The sequence below is a fragment of the Artibeus jamaicensis genome, unplaced genomic scaffold, assembly GCF_021234435.1.
Source record: "Artibeus jamaicensis isolate MK-2021 breed Jamaican fruit bat unplaced genomic scaffold, CSHL_Jam_final contig_1157, whole genome shotgun sequence".
Classification (NCBI taxonomy): Eukaryota; Metazoa; Chordata; class Mammalia; order Chiroptera; family Phyllostomidae; genus Artibeus; species Artibeus jamaicensis.
Window position 1 is genome coordinate 941,560 of NW_026521226.1, and position 27,066 is coordinate 968,625.

The window sequence follows — 27,066 nt, forward strand, 5'->3', positions numbered from 1 at the left end:
GTTTCTATAAAATCTTTTTTTAATTGGGTACATTTACAATGGAATACTATGCATCTATAAAAAGGAATTCTTACCCTTTGCAACAGCATAGATGGACCTTGAGATTATTATGCTAAGTGAAATAAGCCAGTCAGAAGAAGATAAATACCATGATTTCACTCATATGTGGAATCTAATGAACAAAATAAACTGACAAACAAAATAAAAGAGGCATAGATACATGGAACATACTAACAAGTCTAAGAGGAGTGTAGAGTGGCCGGGGTAAGGGGGACTAGAAGAAATTAGGCAAAGACCATATAATGCACCACAAAATTGTGGTGAAGGCCAGGGCAGGGGGTGCATGGGCTAGGTGGAAGGAGCAAAAGGGGGAGAAATGAGGAACACCTGTAATAGTGTCAACAATAAAAAATAAATAAATTTTAAAAAGCAAGAACCAAACTTCTGGCCAAGATGGAGGCATTGGTAGACACACTGTGCCTCCTCACACAACCAAAAGAAGCACAACAACAATTTCAAAAAAAAAAAACAAACAACCACCAGAACTGACAGGAAATCAAACACTATGGAAATCTAACAACCAAGGAGTTAGGAAATACACATTACTCCAGACTGGTAGGAGGGGCAGAGTCGGGAAGCCGGGGCAGAGAGGACTCCTGGAGAGGTGGCAGCTGGTGACAGCCAGGCAGCAGATTGTGGATCAGGATGCACAAGGCTGCAGCTGACCAGCAAGGCAGTGGCTGGTGGACCAGGTGGTCCCACACTCATGCTCAGATAAACCAGGCAAAACAAAGGGCGAGTGGGACACATCACACAACCTAAGGTCCCAGCTCAGGGAAATAAAGCCTCAGACCACTGATTGAAAACACCTGTGGGGAGACCCTTAGGACCCTAGAACATGCACAAACCCACCCACACAGGAATCAGCACCAGAAGGACCCAATTTACTTGTGGGAAGTGGGGAAAGTAACTGAAATCTGGCAGAGAGCACAGCAAGCACCATTGTTCCCTCTCGGACCACACCCCCACATACAGTGTCACAATCCAGCTGTGGGTTACCCCGCCCTGGTGAACATCTAAGGCTCCGCCCCTCACTAAAGGGCATGTCAAGACAAAAAAAAGTTCCAAATGAAAGAACAGATCAAAGATCCAGAAAAAAATACAACTAAGCAACAAAGAGGTAGCCAACCTATCAGATGCACAGTTCAAAACACTGGTAATCAGGATGCTCACAGAATTGGTTGAATTTGGTCACAAATTACATGAAAAAATGAAGGCTACACTAAGTGAGATAAGTGAAAAGGTACAGGGAATCAATAGTGATGGGAAGGAAACTGGGACTCAAATCAACAGTGTGGACCAGAAGGAAGAAAGAAACAACCAAACAGAAAAGAATGAAGAAACAAAAATTCAAAAAATTGGAACTTCCAATTTTTTAGGAACCTCCAGGACATCTCTAAACATTCCAACACCCAAATTATAGGGGTACCAGAAGGGGAAGAGGAAGAACAACAAGTGGAAAACTTATTTGAACAAATAATAGAAGAGAACTTCCTCAATCTGGCAAAGAAAATAGACTTCCAGGAAGTCTAGGAAGCTCAGGGAGTCCCAAAGAAGTTGGACCCAAGCAGGAACACACCAAGGCAATCATAATTACACTATCCAAGATAAATATGAAGCAGAGAATCCTAGAAGCAGCAAAAGAAAAGGAGTTTCCATCAGACTGTCAGCTGGTTTCTCAAAAGAGACCTTACTGGCAAAATGGGGCTGGAAAAAAAATATTCCAAGTTGTGAAAGGCAAGGACCTACATCCAAGATGGGTCTATCCAGCAAAGCTTTTATTTAGAATGGAAGGGCAGATAAAGTATTTCCCACATAAGGTCAAGCTCAAGGAGTTCATCATCACCAAGCCCTTATTATATGAAATATTAAAGGGACTTATCTAAGAAAAAGAAGATAAAAAACATGCACAGTAAAATGACAGCAAACTCACAATTATTAACTACCACACCTAAAACAAAAACAAAAACAAACTAAGCAAACAACTAGAACAGGAATAGAACCACAGGAATGGAGATCACATGGAAGGTTATCAACAGGGGAGTGGGAGGAGGAGAGAGGGGGAAAAGGTACAGAGAATAAGTACCATAGATGGTAGGTAGAAAATAGGGGGAGGGTAGGAATAGTATGGGAAATGTAGAAGCCAAAGAACTTATATGTATGACACATGGACATAAACTAAAGGGGAAATGTGAGTGGAAGGGGTGTACAGTGGGGAGAGGAGTGAAGGGGAATAATGGGACAACTGTAATGGTATAATCAATAAAATATTTTTTAAAGAAAGAATCAGTTCTGTAAATTCTAGGGAAGCATTCCAGACACACAAAAAAGGAAAAACAGAAAAACATAGCAGCAAGGTAGGTGGGAGTGGAGCCCACTTCTCCTTGTGCCCAGCTGGAACACCTAGCCAATCTTCTGAGGATCAGAGTGAACAGCCAATGGAATCCCAGCTTACAGGAAGTTTGGAGGCCAAAAATCATAGAGGACATTGAAGACAGATGGTAAGGAGATTGCGTTGAGATGGTAAGGTCCCTGGGATCCTTGTGCACCAAGGATCTGGCCTGGTGCCTGCCACAGGTTCCTTGGTGAAGAGTCATATCACCAGCTCCCTCCCCTACCAAAGCAGGGAGGGCAAAGCGGCTCCAGGATGAACATGGATGCTTGAAGTTGATGAGGGGAATATAGACAAAGTGGGAGATACACAGAGGTGGTGTTTAACTGCTGGAACTGTGGACATTGGCTAAGTCATTACTAGAGAGACTGGGGAACTGGGTGACACCTGGAGATGGGAGAAGAGTTGGGCCCTGTCAGACCCTGACCTGGATAGTGTCCAGTCTGGTTAGAAAGTTGGGCTGTTTGAAAAGCAGGGCACTTGTTAAGAACGGAGGACTTAAACAAGAGAATTTTACTCAAAAAAGAAAGGCTCTCAGCCGCTGTTTAAGGAACTCTTGCACACCTCGGCTAGCTTGCACTGCTCACACAGCAGCCAATTTGCTCTGCTTGCCCAGAGGCTGATTGGTGCCACTTGCCCAGTGGCAGGCTCTGGACATGGTGGACTCAAAAAGAGCAAAGGGGAGGGCTCCTCAGTGTCCATGTCACAACTGGTGGATTAAAGGTACTGACCTGCAGCAGATAGATAATGGGGGCCTGACAGCTCACTGAGGACCTCAGCTAGAAGCTGGGCAACTGTCAATATTGCAGCCCAGACCTAGCTCCCATCTTCACAAAACCATAGGAAGATAAAAACAGAGAAACCCAGCCCCCCTATGCCTGTGGCATCCAGGAAGACCAGCAGAGCTCACTTGGAAGGTTTAAAATCAGCAGGAGGCATTTTTTTGGTCCTTTCTTCCCCCAAGAAACACAATAAGGTATGGAGCTGTGACAGGTCCAGAGACAGATCCAAAGAGGGAGCACAAGGCTAATCCCAACAACTGAGAAACTGAGACATATGTCACTCTGCTATCCTATAGAACTTACATCTTATTCTTTATTTGTATTATTATTATTTATTTTTACTTCTTTTATTTTATTAGTATTTTTTATTTTTCTTCTTTCTGTTTAGTTTTTTTGTTTTCTTTGTTTAATTGCATTGTTTTAATGGTTTTTCTTATTCTCTCTTTCATATTGTATTTTAATCTTTCTTCTTTCGCTTTACTCTTATTCCAATAACACACTACTTTTGATTACTTACTTTCTATTCTGGTTATTCAAATCATATATTTCTTGTCATATTATCGTTGCTCCAGTACTATTGTAAATAATTGTTGTTATATATAATTGTAAATGCCACACAGAACCCTTCTCTGGTCTTAGGCCATTTCACTATCTCCCTTAGCTTTATTACAGTTGTGGTTAATTCTATTCTTTTGCACACTATGCCTACTTTCTATCCTTTACTCTCACTATATTTCATCATCTAACCTTGCACATGTGCTCTGTTTTCTGGAGTCAGCTCACAATCCTTCTGTCCTCTAACAAGAGTCTTACTCTTTTGCCTTTTATAAAAAGTGGCTAGTTGGGTGAAATATCACTATTAACACTATACTTATACAAGGGATCTCCTGTCTTCTCTGTACTTGTTGGTACTTTAATTCCCAACAGAATACTCTCCTGCTGCCTTAATCCATTTTGCCTTCCCCCTGCAACTGATCACATACAAGATTAGGTGGGAGCTGTGAACATCAGTATATCCAACAGAGAAGAGAGCCCACCAACAAAGGAAACACAGACAGGTAAAAACCCAAGTACAACAAGAAAGTCCACACAAACAGAAGAAAGGGCAAACCTAGAGCATCCAGACAAGGAGATCAAAGAGACCATACCGCTGAATCACATAAAATTCCTACCATAGAAGTTCACCCTGCAAAGGCAACTACCGAAGCAGAACATCAGGAAGCACAGAAACAAACAAAAAGAGTCACCTAAAAATGGGAAGACCAAAAAAAAAAAAAAAACCCCTGCAATCAAAAGGAATGGAAGACTTTCCAGTAAAGGAACTAAATAAAATGGAGGTAAGCAAACTATCAGATACAGAATTCAAAATAATGGCTATAAGGATGCTCAAGGAATTCATGGACAACTACAAGGAACTGAGTGAGAACTACAACAGAATGAAAAAGGAAATAGAAACTATATACAAAAACCAGGAAGAAATGAAAAATAAAATTTCAGAAAAAAAACACTATAGGGGGAATTATAAGCAGGCTTGATGTAGCAGAGGACCGAATTAGTGAGCTGGAAGACAAGGTGGAAAGAAATACCTAAGTATAGCAGCTGCCCAAAAAAGACTCAAAAAATATGAAGATAGCTTAAAGGGAACTCCAAGATAACATTAAATGCAACAACATTCAAAAAATAGGAATACCAGGAGGAGAAGAAAAGGACCAAGGAATAAAAACACTGTTTGAAAAAATAGTGACAGAAAACTTTCTGAACCTGGAGAGGGAAAAAACCATGCAAGTTCAGGAAGCACGGAGAATCCCAATTATGGTGAACCAAGGAGGCCTACTGCAAGACATATAATAAAAATGCCAAGTTTTAAAGACAAAGAGAAAATCTTAAAAGCAACAAGGCACAAAGAAGAAGTAACATGCAAAAAGGTCCAATAAGGCTACGAGCTGATTTCTCAACAGAAACACTCCAATCCAGAAGAGAGTGGCAAGAGATACCCCAAGTAATAAAAAATAAAGGCCTGCAACCAAGATTACTTTACCCAGTGAGGCTCTCAATTAAAATGGAAGGCAAAATAAGAAGTGTCCCAGGCAAAAAAAAAAAAGCTGGAAGAATACACCTCCACCAAACCAGCCCTACAAGATATGCTAAAGGGATTACTAAAAGAAGAGAAAGGAAAAGAGTGAGAGAGAGGAACACAGATAAAAAAAGAGGGGAAAAATGAATAAATATCTATCAATAATAACCTTAAATGTTAGTGGATTAAATGCTCCAATCAAAAGACATAGAGTAGCTGAATGGATAAGAAAACCTAACCCAGACATATGTTGCCTACAAGAGAACCACCTCAGAAAAAAAAAAAACCTACACAGACTGAAAGTGAAAGGCTGGAAACAAATATTACAAACAAAGTGATAGGAAAAAACAGGGTAGCAATACTCATACCAGACAAAATAGACTTCAAACAAAGAGCCATAAAAAGAGACCCAGATGATCACTTTATAATATTCAAGGTAAGAATCCATCAAGAAAACATAAACATTGTAAACATATATGCACCCAACATAGGAACACCCAAATACATAAAGAAAATCTTGGAGGACTTCAAGAAAAATATTGAAGGCAAAAATGTATAGTAGGGGGTTTTAACACCTCACTGTCAAAAATGGATAGTGTTCCAAACAAAATATCAACATAGATATTGTGGCATTGAACAATGCCCTAGATCAAATGTACTTAACTGAATATATATATATATATATATATATATATATATATATATATATATATATGAGAGAGAGAGCCTTTCATCCCAAAGAAGCAAAATACACATTCTGTCCAAATGCACAGGGAACATTTTCGAAGATAGACCACATGATAGCACACAAAACAAGTCTCAACAAGTTCAAGAAAACTGAAATCATATCAAGCATTTTCTCTGACTACAGGGGACTGAAACTAGAAACTGGCCTTAAGAAAAACATTCAGAATCACTCAAATTCTTAGAGATTGAAGAACATACTATTAAACAATGAATGGGTCAAGAATGAGATCAAGGAGGAAATCAAAAAGTTTCTGGAAACAAATGAAAGTGAACTCACAACAAGTCAAACTATATGGGACACAGCAAAGGCAGTCCTGAGAGGGAAGTTCATAGTGATACAGGCCTACCTAAAAAAGATAGGAGCATTTCAAATAAACAACCTAACTCTGAGCCTACAAGAACTGGAGGAACAACTACAAACAAAGCCCAGAGCAGGTAGAAGGAAGAAAATAACCAGATCAGAGCAGAATTAAATGACATAGCGACTAAAAGCACAATTCTAAAGATCAATGAATCCAGGAGCTGGTTCTTTGAAAAGATAAACAATATTGATAGCCTTTAAGCAGACTCATCAAGAAAAAAAGGAAGAACCCAAATAAACGGAATCAAAAATGAAAGAGGTGAGATTACAGCTGATACCAGAGAACTACAAAGGATTGTAAAAAATTACTATGAACAAATACATGCCAAGAAATTTGAAAACCTAGGCGAAATTGACAAAGTTCTAGAAAAATATAATTTTCCAAAACTGAGTGAAGAAACAGAAAGCTTGAACAGACCAATAACAGCTGATGAAATTGAAGCAGTAATCAAAAAGCTCCCGGCACACAAAAGCCCTGGACTGATGGTTTCACAGGAGAATTTTACAAAATATTTAAGGAAGAGCTAACCCATATCATTCAAAGACTATTCCCAAAAAATCCAGGAAGATGGAAGATTCCCAAACTCTTTTTATGAAGCCAGCATCATCCTAATACCAAAACCAGATAAAGACACACAAAAAAAGAAAGTACATTACAGGCCAGTATCACCAAGGAACATACATGCTAACATCCCCAGCAAAATATTAGGAAACCACATCCAGCAATACATTAAAAACGTCATACACCATGACCAAATGGGATTCATTCCAGAGATGCAAGGATGTCCAATATTTGTAAATCAATACATAATATATCACATAAACAAAAGGCAAAAATTACATGATTATATCAATAGATATAGAAAAAAGCATTTTATAAGGTACAGCACCCATTTATGATAAACATACTCAGCAAAATGGAATAGAGGGAGCATAGCTCAACATAATAAAGGCCATATGTGAGAAACCCACAGCCAACATCACACTCAAGGGGCAAAAACAAAAAAGCTTTCCCTCTAAGATCAGGAACAAGACAAGGATGTCCTCTTTCACCACTTCTATTCAACCTTGTACTGGAAGTCCCAGACACAGTGATCATATGAGAAAAAGAAATAAAAGGCATCCAAATTGGAAGGGAGGAAGCAAAATGGTCATTGTTTGCAAATGACATGATAATGTACATAGAAAACTCTACCAACTCCACCAAAATACTACTCAATCTAATAAGTGAATTGTGTTTTGGCAAACCAGTGAGATACAAAGTCAATATTCAGAAATCAAAGGCATTTTTGTACACCAACAATGAAATATCAGAAACAGAAATCAGGGACAAATCCCATTTACTATAGCAACAAGAAAAATAAAATACTTAGGAATAAACCTAACCAAGGAGGTAAAAGACCTGTATGCAGAAACCTACACAACACTGAAGAAAAAAATTAAGGAAGACACAAACAAATGGAAGCATATACCGTGTTCATGGATTGGAAGAATTAATATCACCAAAATGACCATACTACTCAAAGCAATTTACAGATTCAATGCAATCACTATTAAAGCACCAATGACATATTTCACAGATATAGACCAAACGTTTCAAAAATTTATATGAAACCATAAATGATCCTGAATAGCTGCAGCAATTTTGAGAAAAAAGAACAAAGTAGGAGGGATCACAATATCTGATATCAAATTGGATTAAAAGGTCATTGTAATCAAAACAGCCTGATACTGGTGTAAGAACAGATGCATAGACCAATGAAACATAAAAGAAAGCCCAACAATAAACCCAAGTCTCTATGATCAATTAATATTTGACAAAGGGGGCAGAAGCATAAAATGGAGTAAAATTAGCCCCTTCAACAAATAATTTAGGAGATCTGGACAGCTACATGGAAAAAATGAAACTCAACCACCAACTTAAACCATACACAGAAATAAATTCAAGGTGGATATAAGACTTGAATATAAGTCGTGACACCATTAAAGTCCTAGAGGAGAACATAAGCAGGAAAATCTCAGATATTTCATGCAGCAACATTTTTACTGATTATACCCTAGAGCAAGGAACATAAAGGAGAGAATAAATAAATGGGATCTCTTCAAAATAAAAAGCCTTTGCATGGCTGAAGAAAACAGCATTAAAATGAAAAGACAACCAAATATATGGGAAAATATATTTGCCAGCGACACCTTGGACAAAGGTTTGATCTTCAAAATCAAACTACTCCACTCCAGAAAGTCATACAATCTAATTTAAAAATGAGCAAAGGACCTGGACAGACACTTCCCCAAGAAGGACATACAGAGGCCCCAGAGACATGTGAAAGGATGCTCCACATCACTAGTCATCAGAGAGATAAAAATTAAAACTACAATGAGATACCGCTTCACACTGGTGAGAATGGCTATCACAAACAAATAAACAAACAAGTGTTCAAGAGGATGTGGAGAAAAGGGAATCCTAGTGCACTGTTGGTGGGAATGCAGTGGTGGTGCAGCCACTCTGGAAAACAGCATGGAATTTCCTCAGAAAACTAGAAATGGAACTACCTTTTGACCCAGCAATTCTGTTGGAATTATATCCTAAGAACCCTGAAAATCCAATTAAAAAGATCCTATGCACCCCAATGTTCATAGCAGCATAATTTACAATCTCTAAGTGTTGGAAGCAACCTAAGTAAAATGAAGTAAATGAATGGATCAAAAAGTGATGGTACATTTACACAATGGAATACTATGCAGCAGAAAGAAAAAAGAGATCCTAACCTTTGGGACAGCATGGATAGAACTGGAGAGCATTATGCTAAGTGAAATAAGCCAGGTGGTGAAAGATATATACCATATGATCTCACCTATAAGTAGAACCCAATCAACAAAATAAAAGCAAGCAAAATATAACCATACATTGAAATAAAGAACAAACTGACAGTAACCAGAGGGAAGGTGGGAGGGGATAATGGAGGGAGGGTTTTGAGGAACATCTGTAAAGGACACATAGACAAAACCATTGGGGGGTAGAATCAAGGATGGGAAGGGGGAATGTTGGGATGGGGGCAGTTAGGGGAGTGAAATGGAAACAACTGTACTTGAACAACCATTAAATTTTTAAAAATTTAAAGAAAAAAAGTTATATTACTTGAAAAAAATGTAAAAGGTGTGACTAAACTTGATTCTTTTTTTTAGAAAGTCAATAAAATGCCATTGTGTCTAGAATATAGAGTAAGAGGCAAAAATGGGACAAGATATTATATTGGGAGGGAGGCAGGAAGTGGATATCATTGAATCTTGGTAGCTATCTGATCTTGGACCAATTACTGAATATCTCAGACACTCAAGTTTTCTCATATCTATAACAGGCATAATAGTACCCATATAATAATTACTATATAAGGTACATGTAATAGGGCACTAGTGTTACATACTATTAAATCAGGTAAGTATGTAAAGCCCATAGCACAGGCACATAATAAAAGGAAGCAGTCATGGCAGTAAGTGCTCAGAATGAGACTGGAGGAGGACTGGGGTGGGATCCACACAGCAGGATAACTAAAATTGGACCTGGCAAGGCAGATAGACTTTAGATAGAGGGGACATTCTAGGCAGGAGATGACATTCCATGGAAGAGTCATTTTGTGACCCGTGCATGGACATGATAATGAATGCGGATCATTTCCCCACTGTAAGGAATCTGACCTGATTGTGAAGATATAAGAGACACCATATCAGATCATAGTTGAGCTGATAGTTGAGTTGATCACAACTCGTGTAGGTGGGAGAGGAACCCTCGGCCATGGGAAGGTGTTATATAGAGGACTGGCATGATTCGGGACTGTGGGATCACAGGTTCCCCAGGCTACAAAGTTATGGTGGGTGGAAAGAAGGGTACTGGCCCCATGGAAACTTCAGGGAAAGCTCTGAGCTCAGGTGAGCATAATCAGACAATGCATAAATCAGGAATTGAGACTGTAAAACCATTTCTTCAGAAAGAAAAGGAAGAATATGAATGACTTCCTTTAATGACCTGAGCCACTTTCCTCCTCTCCTGCCCTGGGATTTCTTTCTAAATCCTCTATTGAGAGAAGACTGTCTCACTCAGGCATCCCTCGGTTAACTCCTTTGGCGGCAGTGGCCAATGTTACAGTCTTTCCAAGAAGCCTGGCTCCAGAATGTCTTCCATGCACTCCCCTGCAAGGGACAGCAGAGTCTATTTTTGAACTATGACCAGTTTGGAAGGTGTCTTCTGGCTCTAGCTATGTTTAGTTTCAGAAAAAGTATGCGCGGGGCTTTTTTGTTGGAGTGGGGGGATGGTAAGTGGTAACAGCCATTTCCACCTTTCTGTGGTACAGGTCTGGAAAATTGCTTCTGTTTAAGGGTATCTCCTTGGAATGTCTTGGTCACCAGCCTAGTTCTTTTTGCCTCGTAAATATTTTTGGAAAGTGTTTTTTTCCAGTACTCCCTCACCCCCACCATAACACCAGAGTAAGATCTTCACCAACAAGTGGTCTGAACTGAATATTCCAACCTAGATGCCACACCAGCCATTTGCCTTTGGTGACTGGCTGTAAATGAAGAGGAAGAGGAGATAGACATTTTGTCAGTGAAAGTAGCTAATGTCTATACCCTACAACACAGGCCAAGAAAAGAAATGAAAAAATAGAATTGTGTGGTACATAATAAAGTACTGATGATGACCAACAAAAAGAAGTTCATGGTCCTATTAGAGGGTGCATCCTACACTTTCCTGAAATTTAACCTTGTTATTTTGTGTACCTTCTGGTGTTCTGTGTGCAAAGTGAGTATTTTACCCCTAGAGGGCAGTCATGGCCCTCCTGACACAATGGCCCTTCTGTTCACAAAGGTTCCCATTTCCTTAAACCCATTTCATGTTTTTTCTTCTCTTATTTTGAAAATATTTTTGGAATAAGTTTTGTTTTTCAAGACATAACAAATAGGTTTTACAATACAGTTATGACTTTTGACTATTGTTCCATCTGATGGGCCTTGAATTGATACAGTTCTAGCCAAAAAGGAAACTGGCTTTAAGGTTCACTTGCACAGCTTAATAGAAGTAAATGTGTAGATTCAAATGCCTTTCTGAGAAATTGATTAGATCTGTTATATTTACTGATAGAAAAACTTGAGCAAAACAGGTTTTTGATCTCATATGAGCCTCAAAAACTATAAAGTAGCATGTTAACTTTGATTATACCTTGGTAATAGAATTATGTGTAATTTTTACTTCTTGTTCTTTTACTCTGTCGGTGAAATTATGGATACAGTTTTTTAAAATATAATTTCTAATTTACCCTTTAAAAGTTATATTACTTTTACATGAACATCTTGTTATAAAAACATATAATATCATAGTTGAAGCCAATCACTTTTGATTATAACGATTTGTTTTGTATGTCTCCAGAACTAATTCCAAGAAGTTTCATCCATATATAATAGTGTTTTGAGTGTGCTTTTGTGATTAATATAATTGATGTATCTATTCCTAGACATCATTGCATGCAAGTTCATGGAATGTCATAAGTAGACATTATGCTTTTCTAATGCCACATCTTTCCTATGTAAAAGCAAAAAAAGACAATTCAAAATAAGTCTCATTTTCTATAAGAAAACTTTTAAGATCTGATACTATACAATGTTTTATGTATTTTAAGATACACATGTGAATACCTGTGAAACTGGGATGTGTCTTTAACTCAGTACCATCCTAAACTTGATAAAATACAGTGTAAGAAAACCTAAACTTCCAGCCCTCTATTTTTATGTTATTTTACACACACAACATTGATAGTTCTATGAAGCTCCCCTTATATCACTTATATCAGCTTATGTTCATAATATGCCTCCAAGGAAAGCTAGGAACAGTTATCAGAAACCTAAGTTTATAATTAAAGAAGCAAAAATAGTTTTTTCCAGTGTTTAAATTATAAGTGACAGAGATCAAGCCGTAAGTTATTATAAAAGTTGATGCAACTCCCTCATCTCATTTTTCTCCTATACTGAAAGTCCTGGGTTCAAATCCCAGCTCTGCCACTTTCCTTGCAGAGTTACTGTTAAATAGAGTATTCACTCATAAAAGTCCCAGCTTCGCTGGCACAGAGCAGTTGCTCAAAAAAGAGTAGTTATTATTATCAACATTAATGCTATTTGTGCCCATTTTCCTCTCTAGTTATAAAGAATACAGCTTAGAGTTTTCTGATTTTTTTTAAGTATTTACTTTAAGACCAAATTAATTTATAAAATGTTTTCTGGCCCATTATAGATTTTGTTGTAATTTGACACAGCTCACCACTGTCAGCACCTTAAGTTTTATGTAAGCAGACAAAATGGAGTCTGTGCCCTGCAGGAATTCACAGTCTAAAACGAATCAGCTAGTTAAAGAACCTTGAAAAAGCCATGTAAGCAATTCTGAACCACAGAATCATCAGTCCTTTCCACTTCTTGGAGGTCAAAAGTCGGGAAGAACCATTTATACCCATGAACATGGTGAGGCTCTTGAGTATACAGGGTGGGGCAAAAGTAGGTTTAAGTTGTGAGTATTGGAATGCAGAGCCTATTCTTGCATTATTATTTGTTAATTATTGTGTTATTTTCCATATGAAGAACTGTAAATCTACTTTTGCCCCACCCTGCCTATGCTTAAATATTAGAAAGTTCATCACAACACACACACACACACATACACACAGAAGCAGCACCTAGAGTATTCAACCCTGCACTTTTTAAAAAGCTATAGTATTATTATCTGTGTCTGTTTGATTTCATTAAATGACCAAAAGTTTTTCTCTTTCATGACTAAAATATTTCATATTTTGTATTTAATAAGAATATAAAGATTATTCCACTTAATTTCACCTAGTTTTTGGTCTCTGAAACAACAAGTGTTATTTCTTGTTTAACCTATCAGAGATATTTTTGTAGATATTCATATATACTCATGCATACCTATAAGTAAACCTATTTTTTTATTTTAAAATATAGTGATATACTATACTTAGTCTTATGCATCTTGCCTTTTCATTTAATGTACATCTTGGATACTGTTCAAAATAAATTTGCAAGCATAGTATTGATCTTTTGAATGGCTGCATTGTATTTTATCACTGAGGTTAAATTCATTTCTTAAAACCATATCCTGCTAGACATTTAGGTTGTTTCAAGCTTTTTGCTATCACAAACAATGCTTCAGTGAGTAACTTCACATGCAGGCCATTTTCCACACATGCAAGCTTATCTTAATAAACTCCTGGAAGTGAAAATGCTGATGTAGAGGCAGGTGCTTTTATAATTTTGATAGAAATTGCTAACTGTCCTTGTTATTAGTTGTAACGGGTTAAATAGCTACCATTAGTGTATGGGAATAACTGTTTCTCCACAACTTTGCCAACACAATGTATTATTGAACCTTTCTCCAATTTTCTATTTAATCACTTTTTGTTTTGGTTTGTTTTTTTGCTTTTCTCTCACAGAGGTCAGCAGAACTGGTTGCAGTTAGATCACCGAGTTCTTGACCATGATCTGCCCAAAAAGCCAGGCCCAACCATTTTGTACTTTGCTGTGAGGTATGTATCTACAGACACACTTAGCATCCCCTACCTCCCTTTAAAAAAAGGAAAAATTCTGGTAATCAGAGATCGGGAATTAAAAAAAGAAGCAACCTATCAAAATATTATGATGTGAAAGAGACTCTCTACTTTCTTAGTCTGGAGACCAAGTTACCATTCAAGAATGGTTTTCTTTGAAGATGAAGGATTGAATCACCTGCTTTATTACTCAAAGCATCTTGGATAAATTAAAAGTTGAAAAACATAGGTACTATACATACTTTTGGATTTTTATATTTGATTTATGGCAAACATTTATAATTATATTTTCTGTAGGAATATTTTATAGAGACTGTGGAAATAATTGAATTTATATAATTTCACACCTTTAATTTGAATAGAAGATAAAATGCAAACCAATGCTCACTGAAAGAATGATTTTAGTAGTGCAGAAATACCAATTCAGCTTGTAGGCAGAGAGACTGCCAAGAACAGTGCAGTCCTTGACTGTTCCCTGAGCTCTGCTTCGGTAAGTCATGTTATCATGCCAGGGGCAGGGGACACGGGATGGGTCATTTCCTCCTTAAATGGATACATTCGTTATATCTATGATTTCTTAAAACCAGTGATGAAGATATTTTTCTCATTAATTATTCACCCTCTAAGATAAATGAAATGTTATGAATAGTAACACCTATGTTCCTGTATCTAGCTTAAGAAATAAGACATTACCAATTTAAAATTAAAAGCCCCTCTCCCCACTATCCTGAATTTGATAAATTTTGCTTTCCTGGTCTGAAGCCAAATATGATAAAATAAGCTAAGATAATAGATGTACCATAAATCTTTATCAACCTGAAAAATATTTCTTTAGTTTGAGCTTACATTATTTTTTGGGTATTGAAAAATACTTTGTTTAATGACATGATAGTGGAAGCTTCTTATTTTTCTTTTGGGGGGTTTTATACTATGATTAAGGAAAATCAAGTTGGTTTTCATACTTCTTTAACTTCAGTGTGTTCCATGAAATCCAAAAGTGTGGTAATAAGATGTCCTCCCTTTTTCTTTAAGGATCTTTTTATAATACGAATTGATAGAGACGGTAGATGGTAGCTACTTGTTACTCAGTAAGCAAAGTGGCGACAACCCCAATTTGTTTTCTGCCTTCTGCTCTGAAATCTAGTTTAGAATTTCTTTTCACCTACAGAAATTACATTTTTAAACCCCAGGAAGGGAGAGTATAAGGGAAATTTGTCTAGGAATGCGGCCAGTATGGAAAAATGCACAGAAATCCAAAAGAAAAACACAGGAGTTCCTTGGAAGCAGTGTGACATGAGTCCACTGCTTGTGTCCATGGAAATGCAGAAAAAAGACAAACATAAGCCAGCAAGGAAGAGGAAAACATTCTATTACTAATAAAGCAGGGGTCAAAGAATAAAGAAATTTTAATCTTGTATTATGTCAGGAAAATGGCTCAACATATATCAGGTTTTTTTACAAAGAATTATCACAGTAGACATTTTCAACTATATAAAAGTGTACTCCAAAAAATAAAAATTACTCTCTGCCACGCTTCTTCCTTTAACCTCTACCTCCAGTTCATTCCCCTTCTTAAAGAAAAATAAGAATGATAAGTTGTTTGGTGACTTTGTTTTTTTACCTGGAGATCTTTCACTGGGTGGATAAAAATCTACTTTTGAGCTTCCATAATTAAGCTGTCCAGTCCCCTGTTAAGCATCTCAGTTTCAGGTACTCCAATCTGTGTGCACACATGCAGTGTTTGTGGAGAAGAACTTAGTAGAAGTGTTACATCTTCGGAGAATTTAACAAGTGCCACATATTTAGTAACCAGGCCTGTGTTCTAGTTCTTTGACAGCTATTATCTGGTCTATTGTTGGTCTCAAAATACTAGTGGAGGAAACTATGTCTTCCCTTCTGTGCAGTCATCATAAAGCCACCCTATCTTTTTGGAGCAAGTTCCTGAGATGCCAGAGCATCCTGCAGCTTGTCCCTGGGTTTCAGCACTTACTTAGTATTATCTCCAGAGTGCCCCACAATCACTTGCTGTGATGACTTCATGTTTAACACCCTCATAAAATTTTTAATTAGTCACTTAATTCTTCCTCCCAACAGAGTAGTGAGATAATAATAGTCTTTGTTATTATTCCAATTAAGTACTTCTTGCAACTCCAATTTAAAGAAATGATCAAGCAAAAACACACAAAAAAAATTATGGGAACTTGACAGAGGTCATTGAGTGGAATGTAGTTCTCGGAGGTCTTACCAATTTGGTTGCTGTGCATCTGGTGAAGTCATGCTTTCAGGGGTCCTCTGGCCTCCTCTTTCAATAAAACAAAATAGATGGTGATAGTTACATCACAGCAGACACCAGCACCGACTCTCTAGGTCACCAGCATTACTAAATATTCCCTGCAGAACCAACAACAGTGTTTGACTTTGTTGGATGTCTGGTCACTACAGGAGCCTCTGAAAACACCCAAGACCTCTTAATATAGCAGGCTCATTTTCATTGCCTCTCCCATCATCAAGGTGAGTTGTGTGCACTGCAACCTGGGTGCCAGCCTCATTCACGGGCACCAAGCTGTGCAGCCACTGAGTTGTCAGTGCACAGGGAGAAAGGAAAGTATCCAAATACCAACAGTGAAGATAGGTTCAGTAAGTTATGGCATTTTTACAGTAAACAGTTGATCCCTTCAGTAAAAGAGATTAGATGAAAAGTACATTACTTTTCAGAGCTTCTCCCAGGGAAGGGACATATGGAATTATCCTGGGAAATTTTTCAAACAACACAGTCATGCCCCTCCAACCCTGAAATCCCCAGACCCACCCATATCCCTGGCCTAGATTCTGGTGCAATGCCCTGGAGATGGTGAGCATGCTTTGGGGCAAGTTGGTTATGAGTAGTAAAGAGAGATTGGGAAGTACAAAATTATTTTGCAAAGTATTATGCAAACGTAATAAAATATCACTTTTTTTTTCATTGTAGCATTTTTGGAAAAAAAAGAAAATATCATACTAGTTTTGCTCTCCAGAACTTTCCTCTCTATTGAAATATAGCATTAATCTGGGGTCAGGCACTGGGCTAAATATGGCCTCATTGATTCCTGAACTAAGCCTTGGGGTCCTAGAGCTTTGGGAGGTAAGACTTTCTCCTGGCTATTATTTCCCAGAATGCACGGAGCAGCTTAGAAATGCCTGCTGCTTCTGTGTGGAGCAAAGAAAACACTTAAGGTGAGGGCACTTAGTTCCCCCTTTATTAAACAGTTGTCTTTTCTTTGGTTATAATATCTCAATGATATGTGCTAAATATGTACACAACACAGGTGTGTCCAAGTGACCCATAATTTATTTATACACCATAATTCATTTAACAAAGTCTCCATTTCCATTTGAGTCCCAACTCCCTCTGGATGCTGCTGGAATTCTCAGGCTAGAGCTTGTTATCGTTATCTGCTGAGTAAATTATCTTCCCCAAACACATTGGCCTCTTTGGTAATGCAGCCCAGATGTGAGCATTTGAAAAGCTTGATAGTGAGTGAGCAAGAGTTTAAATCAGAGAGTAGGGACTTGGAGTGACCTCATGAGAAAAGCTCCCATTCCTTCTGGGGAGGGCAAGCAGAGGTAGCTCAGCCTGGTACCACCTAGCCACATGCAAAGCCAAGATTTTAATATCTTTCATCCCCATTTGTCTGAATACCTCTAGGTTTTTTTTCTTCTTTCTAGTCTTTTCCTCCTCCTCCCCTTTCCTTCTCCTCTTTCCAAGTCATGTTTGCTGTGCCCCAGGACTGCAAGGGGCCATCAGAGGTACCCCGAAGCATTGTCTGTGACACTCGGGCCTGAGAAGTCACCACATTAGTGAAAGTTCTAGTAGAAGATGTAGGAGAAATTGCCACCTCTCTTGTCAAAGTAGCTGCAAATTCAGAGTCTTTGAAAGACAGCTGAGTGCCTTTTTAGTGTACCCTGCCCTGGTTCTGGAATTTTCGGCCTTTATAAAGACTTTAACTCAAGGAAGGATCATGACTAAACCCATGGGTCCCCATCATTTGGTCTGATTTTTTTCTAAAGAAAGCCAAGTCTATGGAATACAATCTCACAGGTAAAGGCTCTGGTGAATATGGAAAGGTGCTCCCAGTAAGCAGATCACAAAACAGGATGTTCGGCATGATTGCACTTATTTAGATGGATGGAAAATAAAGTTAAAAATGTTAACAGTAGTCAATCTCCGATAGAACAATTGTAGGAATGATTTTTACTTATTTTTGCTTGTCTATATATTTTTCCTATAATGAATATATATACCTTGATCATTTTTTAGTGGAAGTCTGAGTGATTGAAGGAAGAAAAGTTAAAAGGTATGTGACTTTATGGCCATGAGTTATTTTAAAGCTATCAAAGAGTTGGCCATTTACAATAAGGAGAGGACAGGAAAATTTATCTTTTGGGGGAAGAATGTGACTAAAAACCCCAGAGAAATGAGTCATTCCTCTTACTGTGGTTCACCAGAGGTGAACCACAGTAAGAGGGTGAGTTAGCCAGAGCTCTTTGCACACCCACCACACTCCCAACTGAATGCACAATATTCCAGAATCCAGAGAATGCGCTATCAGTTGTCTTAATATCCACTGTGACCTAAGTGGCCTAACGCATACTTGAACTTCCAGGCAATTGGTTAGCAGTCTCCATCTTTGAGAATCCAACATTCCTAATTCATATGAAAGTTCCAGAAAGATACAGTATCCTTCAAAACTTGTGCTCAATCCTGATGCCAGTTTTTTACAGGATTGTATTTCTGCATGCTCCCTGACCCAACATCAGGCATCATTTGTGGGTATCTGCTCAGTCTTCTCTGCAATCTGTCCTCAGAGTGACACCAAAAATGCAGAAGGAAAGAATCAGGATTCTGAAGGGTGAAAAAAAGATGTAGGATGCAGAAGTGAAAAGCTTGGCCTTTAGTGCAGGGTTTATCAATAGTGGCACTATTGACATTTGGGGCCAGATAACTTCATTGTAAGGAGCTACACTATATGTAGGATGTTTGCAGCATCCTGGCCTCCACCCTCAAGATGCCAGTAACACCCTCCAAATCGAGACAACCAAAAACATCTAACATTTTTGTCATGTGCACTTCACCCACCCAAAAAGAACCAGTGCATTAGCATCATTCTTGGGTTCCAGTCCCAGCTGTTCCATTCACTGAGAGCTGTGTGGCTCTCTGCTCCATTATGGGCCTATTTCCTTACCTATTAAACAGAGCTAGAACTGGCTGTAGGAAAGGGGGTGTCCGAGGATTATAGGTGTTAGCATGTAATGTAGAACCTCAATAAACATTAACTGTTTTTAGGATATAATTATCAGAATCTGCTTCAACCACATTCAGTAAGTAAAACATGTGTAATGTGATGTATGGCTTTGCATATGGAAGCATCGGAACTCTCTGGCTTGGGGCTAACCCATTCACTTTGTCTTCATCATTCACCAGGCCCAGCCTTACCTTCCCTATTGAGCTTACCTTTCCTGTCCCCTGCCTGCCTCCTTCACAGAGCACACTTTCTACTTTCCTCTGGAGTGAGGGAGCAGGCTGTTTTGCAAGGGAAGAAGCAAGCACTTGGAATTCACCTGTGACAATGATGCTTCACAGTTGCCTGGAAGAAGACTCCTTCCCCTTTGGACAGGTCACAGCAAAGCTTTCTTTTCCTGGGCCTCCAGCCTTTCACTGAAGTATTCAGAAAAAGCACCATTGTGGGAGAGGTGCAAAGGGCAGGTTTCTACAAGCTTACCTGGAGGGCCATCTTGGGTCCTCCTGGCTGTACCCAGAAATTTAGAAGTAGGGAAGAGTTTTCCCAGCAGGGAAGTCACCAGGACTGCACCCCTTTCAGAGATGAAAGGATCCTATGGGACCCCCACAAGCACAGCATAATAGCCTAAAGAAAGTAAAATACACTTAAATTACACTGCTATCTTCAGCAGCATTATTAAGTGAGTCTATGATGTTGCAGGGTCATTACAAGCAATGAATGTGCTCAGAATGTGAATTAGGATCTGATCAAAATCTGTTTATGCAGGTGGCCACTCTGAGTGATAAAAATTACCCACAATGGCTGAATGAGGTGTTTTAATTTATCCCTCACTGGATGCCAGCCACAAATTCAACATCATTCAGAACACAAAATAATTGAGCAGCCCTTGCCAATTTACCTTCTTATCTAAGATATCACTCAGACATAGCAAAGGCCCCAGAGCTAAAGAAAATATGCCCAGGTGGGAAGGAAAAGTCATAACTGGTCAGAAGAGTTTTCATTTCACAATATTTGCCATTCTGTCAAAACTGGTTCTTCTGTAGTATTTTGCTTTCTTGAAAAAAAAAATATCTTAGGAAGAACACCTTAAATTTCCATTCTTGCTTTTATTGTTAAGTTTTAAAGAAGTTCTGAAGTAAGTCATCAACTTTTGTTATAGTCCCTCAGTAGAGGAATAATAATGATACAGTAATAATTACCACTACTCACTGGCTGCTAACTGTTGACCACACTTAAAACGTCTCTCAACCTGAATCGCATGGCTCAGTGGATTGAGTACCGGCCTGCAAACCAAAAGATCTCCAGTGAAATTACCAGCTGGGACACATGCCTGGGCTGCAGACCAGGTCACTGTTTGGGGACATGACAGAGGCAACTGATTATCTCTCACACATCAATGCTTCTCTCTCCCTCTCTCTCTAAAAATAAATAAATAAACTTAAAAAATAAATAAAATAGACTGCCAGCCAAGATGGAGGCATAGGAATATACACTTTGCCTCCTCACATAACCAAAAGAAGGGCAATAACAAATTTCAAAACAAAAAACAACAAGAACTGCCTAAAAATCTAACTGTATGGAAGTCCCACAACCAAGGAGTTAAAGAAGAAACATTCATTCAGACTGGTAAGAGGGGAAAAGATAGGCAGCCCGAGTGAAGAATACAGGCAGCAAGCCAGGAGCTAAAGGACTGGGCAGGCAAGGTGGTGCTGGCAGTCCCACATTTGTATGTGGATATACTGGGAGGGGCAACTAGGGAGCAAGGCAGATGGCGCAACCCATGATTCAAGTGAGGAAAAAGAAAGCCTCAAAAGCTCTGACTGTAAAAGTCTGTGGGTGTTTTGGCAGCAGGAGAAACTTCCAGCCTCACAGGAGAGTTCATTGGAGAGAACCACAGGGTCCTAGAACATACACAAAATCACCCTCCTGGGAATCAGCACCAGAGGGCCCAATTTGCCTGTGGATAGTGGGGGAAATGACTAAAAGCCCTCTGAGAGCCAAGCACACAGCAGTGTTTCCTCCCTGACATAGAGTGCCACAACTCAGCACCATGGGTTGACCAGCCCTTACAAATACCTAAGGTCCCACCTCTTACAACATAACAGGTATGCCATGACAAAGAAATATAGCCCAAATGAAAGGACAGATTTGAACTCCAAAAGTAGAACTAAGCAATGAAGAGGTAGACAACCTATCAGATGCAGAGTTCAAAACACTGGTAATCAGGATGCTCACAGAGATGGTTGAGTATGGTCACAAAACAGAGGAAAAAGTGAAGGCTATGCAAAGTGGAATAAAGAAAAATAGACAAGGAACCAACAGTGAAGGGAAGGAAACCTGGACTCAAATCAACACTTTGGAGCAAAAGGGAGAAATAAACATTCAACTGGAACAGAATGAAGAAACAAGAATTCAAAAAAGTGAAGTGAGGCTTAGGAACCTCTGGGACAACTTTAAACAATACAATATCTGAATCACAGTTATGCCGGAAGGAGAAGAAGAAGAACAAGAAATTGCAAATTTATTTGAAAACATAATGAAGGAGGACTTCCCCAATCTGGCAAATAATATAGACTTCCAGGAAGTCCAGGAAGCTCAGAGAGTCCCCAAAACGTTGGACCCAAGGACGCACACACCAAGGCACATCATAATTACATAACCCAAGATGAAAGATAAGGATCAAATATTAAAAGCAGCAAGAAAAAAGGAGACAGTTACCTACAAAGGAATTCCCATAAGACTATCAGCTGATTTCTCAAAAGAAACCTTGCAGGTTGGAAGGAGCTGGAAAGAAGTATTCAAAGTCATGAAAGGCAAAGGACCTACATCCAAGATTACTCAATTCAGCAAAGCTATCATTTAAAATGGAAGGACAGACGAAATGCTTCCAAGACAAAATAAAGTTAAAGGAGCTTATCATCACCAAGCTCTTATTATGTGAAATGTTAAAGGGACTTATCTAAGGAAAAGATAATCAAAGCTATGAAAAGTAAAATGACAACAAACAACTACCAACAACTGAACTTAAAACAAAAACAAACTAAGCAAACAAGTAGAACAGAAACAGAATCACAGAAATGGAGATCATATGGAGGGTGATTATCAGCAGATAGAGATAGAAGATGGGGGAAAAGGTGCAGAGAATAAGAAGTATAAAATGTAGAGACAAAATAGCATAGGAAATGGAGAAGCCAAACAACTTATATGTATGACCCATGGACATGAACTAAGCAGGGGATTGCTGATGTGAATGGGGTGCTGGGCAGAGGGGAATAAAGGTAAGAAAAATATGAGGCAAGTGTAATAGCATAATCAAAAATATATACCTAAAAATAAATAAATAAAATGAAACATCTCTCATTTATCTGATTTGTGGAGCAAGTGAGGAAGGTGAGACACTGAGAATCCAAGCATCTGGCCCAGGGCCCCAAGACTCATCAGTGTTGGAGCTGGGGTTCAAATTATTGGGTAGGCAAAAAAGTCTCTTTAGTTTTTTTCTGTAAAATCAAGGATATGTTTTTCATTTTCACCAATAACTTTGTTGATTTGGACATTTTGAGTATGTCAGCTATCTCCTTCTATTGACTTCTAGAGGATAAAGACCAGGGGCCCTGCTAAATATCTTCCAATGCATAAGATGGCCCTAAAGTAAAGAATTATTTGTCCAAGATGTCAGTAGTATCAAGAAACTTCACAAATCACTTTGATACATTTGACAAATCACAGTGCCTTCTCCATACACTGCACAAATCTTTTTCTTTGCATTTCAGTTTCATTTTACCTTTCTTGAAATAATAAAGCATAACAAATGAAAATTATGTATTTTCTCCCCTCTTCAACATTAAAATAGCTGCACAAAAATTCACCAATTTTTGATATTTTGTTTAAACACATGCTGATATGTCAGCTGTCATAATACAATCTAACAGAATTGTTGCGAGTGAATTTAAAGACAACTAAGCACTACTAGAGCCATCATACAAAAAAAAATAACAAACTTTTTGGCCAACCCAATAGTATCTCTCTAAATCCATTGTGTTGACTTTGACCATAATGAGCAAATGCCACAAGATAAAAATGGTGGCCACCTACAAGTAGAGACAGCTTATGATAGCCCATACAAACAATCGGTGTTCTGCTGTGACACACGTGTTGTCACCTTGCTAACAGGTATGCCTCCCCTCCAAGCCATCTCTGTCATGTCGTTCAGGTGTGATGTTCTATTATTGCTGATGAGTGCTTGAGTGAACACCTGTCCCATCTGGAAAGGGAGAAAATGCTAATGGGAGGAGCATGAAAAGTAGAGACAAAATCTCCCTAGACAAATTCTCTTCTAAAAAAATTGGATTTGTTACTCTGTATGAGATTTCTCTCCAAAACGTATTACTAGTCAAAAAGCCTAGGTTCATCTTGAGGCTGAATATTTAACCACAGGCTTATCTTCACAAAATATTAAGTGAAAAAAAAAAGTGAAATTGCTCACAGTAAGCATTCAGAAAGGAAATAGTATCCTTCTGCCAAAAAGGGCTGAAACAAAAGATTAATTTTATGAGTCTGGGATAGTCCCTTTCATTTGATTAAGAATTCCTAGATTTGGTTTTCAGTTCATGGCACATGTTGGTAGGTGTGCCTGGGAGTCATTCTCCCAGATAATCATCCATACTTTTCATACACTCTATAAAGATGAAATTATTAAAGTGGTCCCCTTGGGGGAGAGATGGGATCATGAATTCAGTGAGCAGGTAATCGGATACTAAGGCAGAGAGGTAGAAAGCAGTAGGGTGAGTCACCAGAAAGTGGTAGGAAACAGGATAGAGACCTGTTTACTAAAATTAAAGTATAGTCAGGGGTCTGGGCTTCAGGAACAAGGTGAACCCAGTTTCTAGTAAAAAAGGTGTCTGTTCAGAGTTGAATAAGCCACAAGTGATTTGGTACTGAGCCACCTGTTTCCCTGCATATGGTTTCTTAAATTCTTGAAGACTAGCAAGAGGGTTGCTTTGGCCAATATGCCCTTTCCCTGGAAGGCCCTTCTTGCCTTCTTTACCTGGTGAACTCATGCATTGTTTAAGATTCAGCTCAGTTGTCCCAGAGGACACTTATCCTTAGTCCTATAGATTTCAGTTTGGCAGTCTTCTCCCTCTTGAGTCATAAGCTGAGTTCATTGTATCCCTCCCTTGGGCCTCACTTCATTGTGTACATGTTATATTTCATTGTACTTGTTATTGTAGGAAAGCATTATATCATATTGGTTTGGAATATGAACTTTGAAGTTTGCTAGGCTTTAGTTCCAATCATGGCTCCACTACTTCCCATCTATATGGTTTGGGGAAAATGCTCTAAGTGTCAATTTTCTCATCTGTAAAATAGGTTTATAATTTGCTATCTACAGCATCTGTTTGTACTGAACATTAAGGGAAATGATGCATACAGAGTTGTGTTGTCCCTAGCACATGGGAAGGCCACTGTTAATTTGAATCCTTTGGTTACCACCAGCAGTAACCCATTGTGGCTAACAGAATTGAAGGAGAACTGGACTTACATGGCCTCAGAAAATGTATGAATCCAGGCAGGGATCTAGAGAGCAGAAACCAAAGGAGGATTTCATCAAGGTATTAATGGCAGAACAATAGTCTCCAACCATCTTTAATCTCCAGGTCATTCTAATTATATTGATATTCCAGTGTGAAAGAATCTGACTAGTCTGGCTCAGTCTCATGCTCACACCTTGGAGACTGAGCTTGAGCTGAGTAGAACGAATGTGCTCTGCTCTTTTACATTAGCCAGTGACCCTCACAGCTTTTTGCCTATATGACTCCTGCTGTAGACCACAAACACAATTTTTTTTAAAGTTTCAGAGATAAGGAAAAAAAAATGAATGACTAGATTTTAAATATTAAGAAATTATTTGAACCTTGTTAGTGTGAAAATTTTTGAGGTTATGTTTTAATACACTCCTTCTCTGCTAGATATATATAAAAATAATCAAAAGTGAAAGGCAAAAAGAATTACCCAATTTTGACAAAAAAAAAAAAAAAGATCACGCATTCTGTCAATCTGACCTGAGATTTTCATAGGACAAGAAGATCACTTCCTTCTGAGACTACTCCTTCGACTTTTAAAAAGGTGTTTTATATGTGAATTGCAAACCTGTCACCTTATTTTTTCCCATTGATTCTCTTTCTGCTTTTGCAGCACTGAAGAACAAACATACTTATATGTGTTAACCTGGGAAACATTGCAGTGATCTTGTTTTGTGTTCAATTTTACTGTGTTTGAGCTGCACCCAGCTACCTAGGGCTTAGCTTCCCACACAAATCCTGGTTGAATGAGGAGAGGTGGTCAAAAGGAGGTTCACTTAAGAGCATTGTGTATGGAGTCCCACGGATTCAAATCGAGACATTGCCCTCCCATGTAGACGCAGCTCTAAAACTCAGTTTCTGCATCTGTGAAGTGGGGGTAATGGCAGATATTTGTCTCCTGGATTGTTGTGAGAATTAAGCAAAACACATGAAAAGCATTAGGCGTGGCCAGGCCATCAGAGAGCTCAGGAAACATTAGCTGAGGTGCTGCTGCTGAACCTGCTCAATTTCTTAGAGGAAAGGAATAAAAAGTACATGACGCAAAAGCAAAGAAAGAAACTTCCAGCAAAGATGGATGCATAGATAGACACATTGTGCCTCCTTGCACAACCAAAAGAAGGACAACAACAATTTAAAAACAAAAAACAACCAGAACATACAGAAAACTGAACTACATGGAACAACCAAAGGTAGAAAATAGACAGGGGGAGGGTAAGAATAGTATAGGAAATGTAGAAGCCAAAGAACTTATATGTATGACCCATGAACATGAACCAAAGGTGGGGAATGTTGGTGGGAAGGGGGAACAGAGGGGAGCGTATTGAAGGGGGGAAAATAGGACAACTCTAATAGTATAATCAATAAAATATATTTAAAAAGAAAAAAAACCTGTTCAATGATTAAAGATTTATTAAGAACTCAAAAAAAAAGCAAAGAAAGCAGGAAACCACCACCACCTATTTGCACCAGAAGGTCCTTCAAGCTGCAAGAAACTGAGTGACAGGTCATTCCAGGTCCCCTGCTTTGCGTCCACAATCACATTGCTCTCCAATCTGCTCCATCAGCTCCTGCCCTTGACTTTTATCTGTCGACCTTCCCTGCCTCATGGCTGCTGTGCAGAGCCTCTCTACCTCCACAGTTTCCCTCTTGACTTGTTTTTCTGAGAGATTATGCATGATTGCTGTGTCCAATCCTTGTCTCACTGAGGAGGCTCTTCTGGCAAGGCCTTCCTTCATCCATCCTGCTACAACCCACGCCCCTCATCCTGCAGAGGCTGCCTTTGAGTCAGGTGACTAGCCTTGATCTGTCCAGCAAGTGGCCAGGGCAGGAGAAACTAAACTGATTGGAGAATACCCAGATTATAAAGAATTCTGCCTTGGTGAAAGCCAAATTATGTATGTTTATCACCCAAAAGAGACGTTCTTTACCTATAGTATTTTCCCCATCTGGATTTCTTTTTATCTTGCAGATTCCTGTTTTATCCTAGCTTTCAGATATAGTGCAAATCCTATGATGTCCTTTAAACTGTTTTTAACATATTGCAAGTTTTGCTGTTAGAATTTCTTGAATCCCTTTTGTGTGACAAGCAGTATACTGGGCATTTTATGCATATCTCATTTAAATTACCCTCCTAAGTAAGCATCATTATCCCCTTCTGTATACTAAGGATCTTAAACTCAAACCTGAAGTGTTA

General features: G+C 38.6%; 1 protein-coding gene across 3 annotated transcripts in view; it reads left to right on the plus strand.

Annotated features, from left to right (window-relative positions):
• FRMD4B (FERM domain containing 4B) overlaps nucleotides 1-27,066 on the plus strand; it is a 193,957-nt gene that overhangs the window by 58,175 nt on the left and 108,716 nt on the right. For all 3 annotated transcript variants that reach the window (XM_037130749.2, XM_037130748.2, XM_037130750.2), the window contains exon 4: nucleotides 13,901-13,993. In XM_037130749.2, coding sequence (XP_036986644.2) covers nucleotides 13,901-13,993 — 93 coding nt within the window. The remainder of the gene's footprint in view (nucleotides 1-13,900; nucleotides 13,994-27,066) is intronic.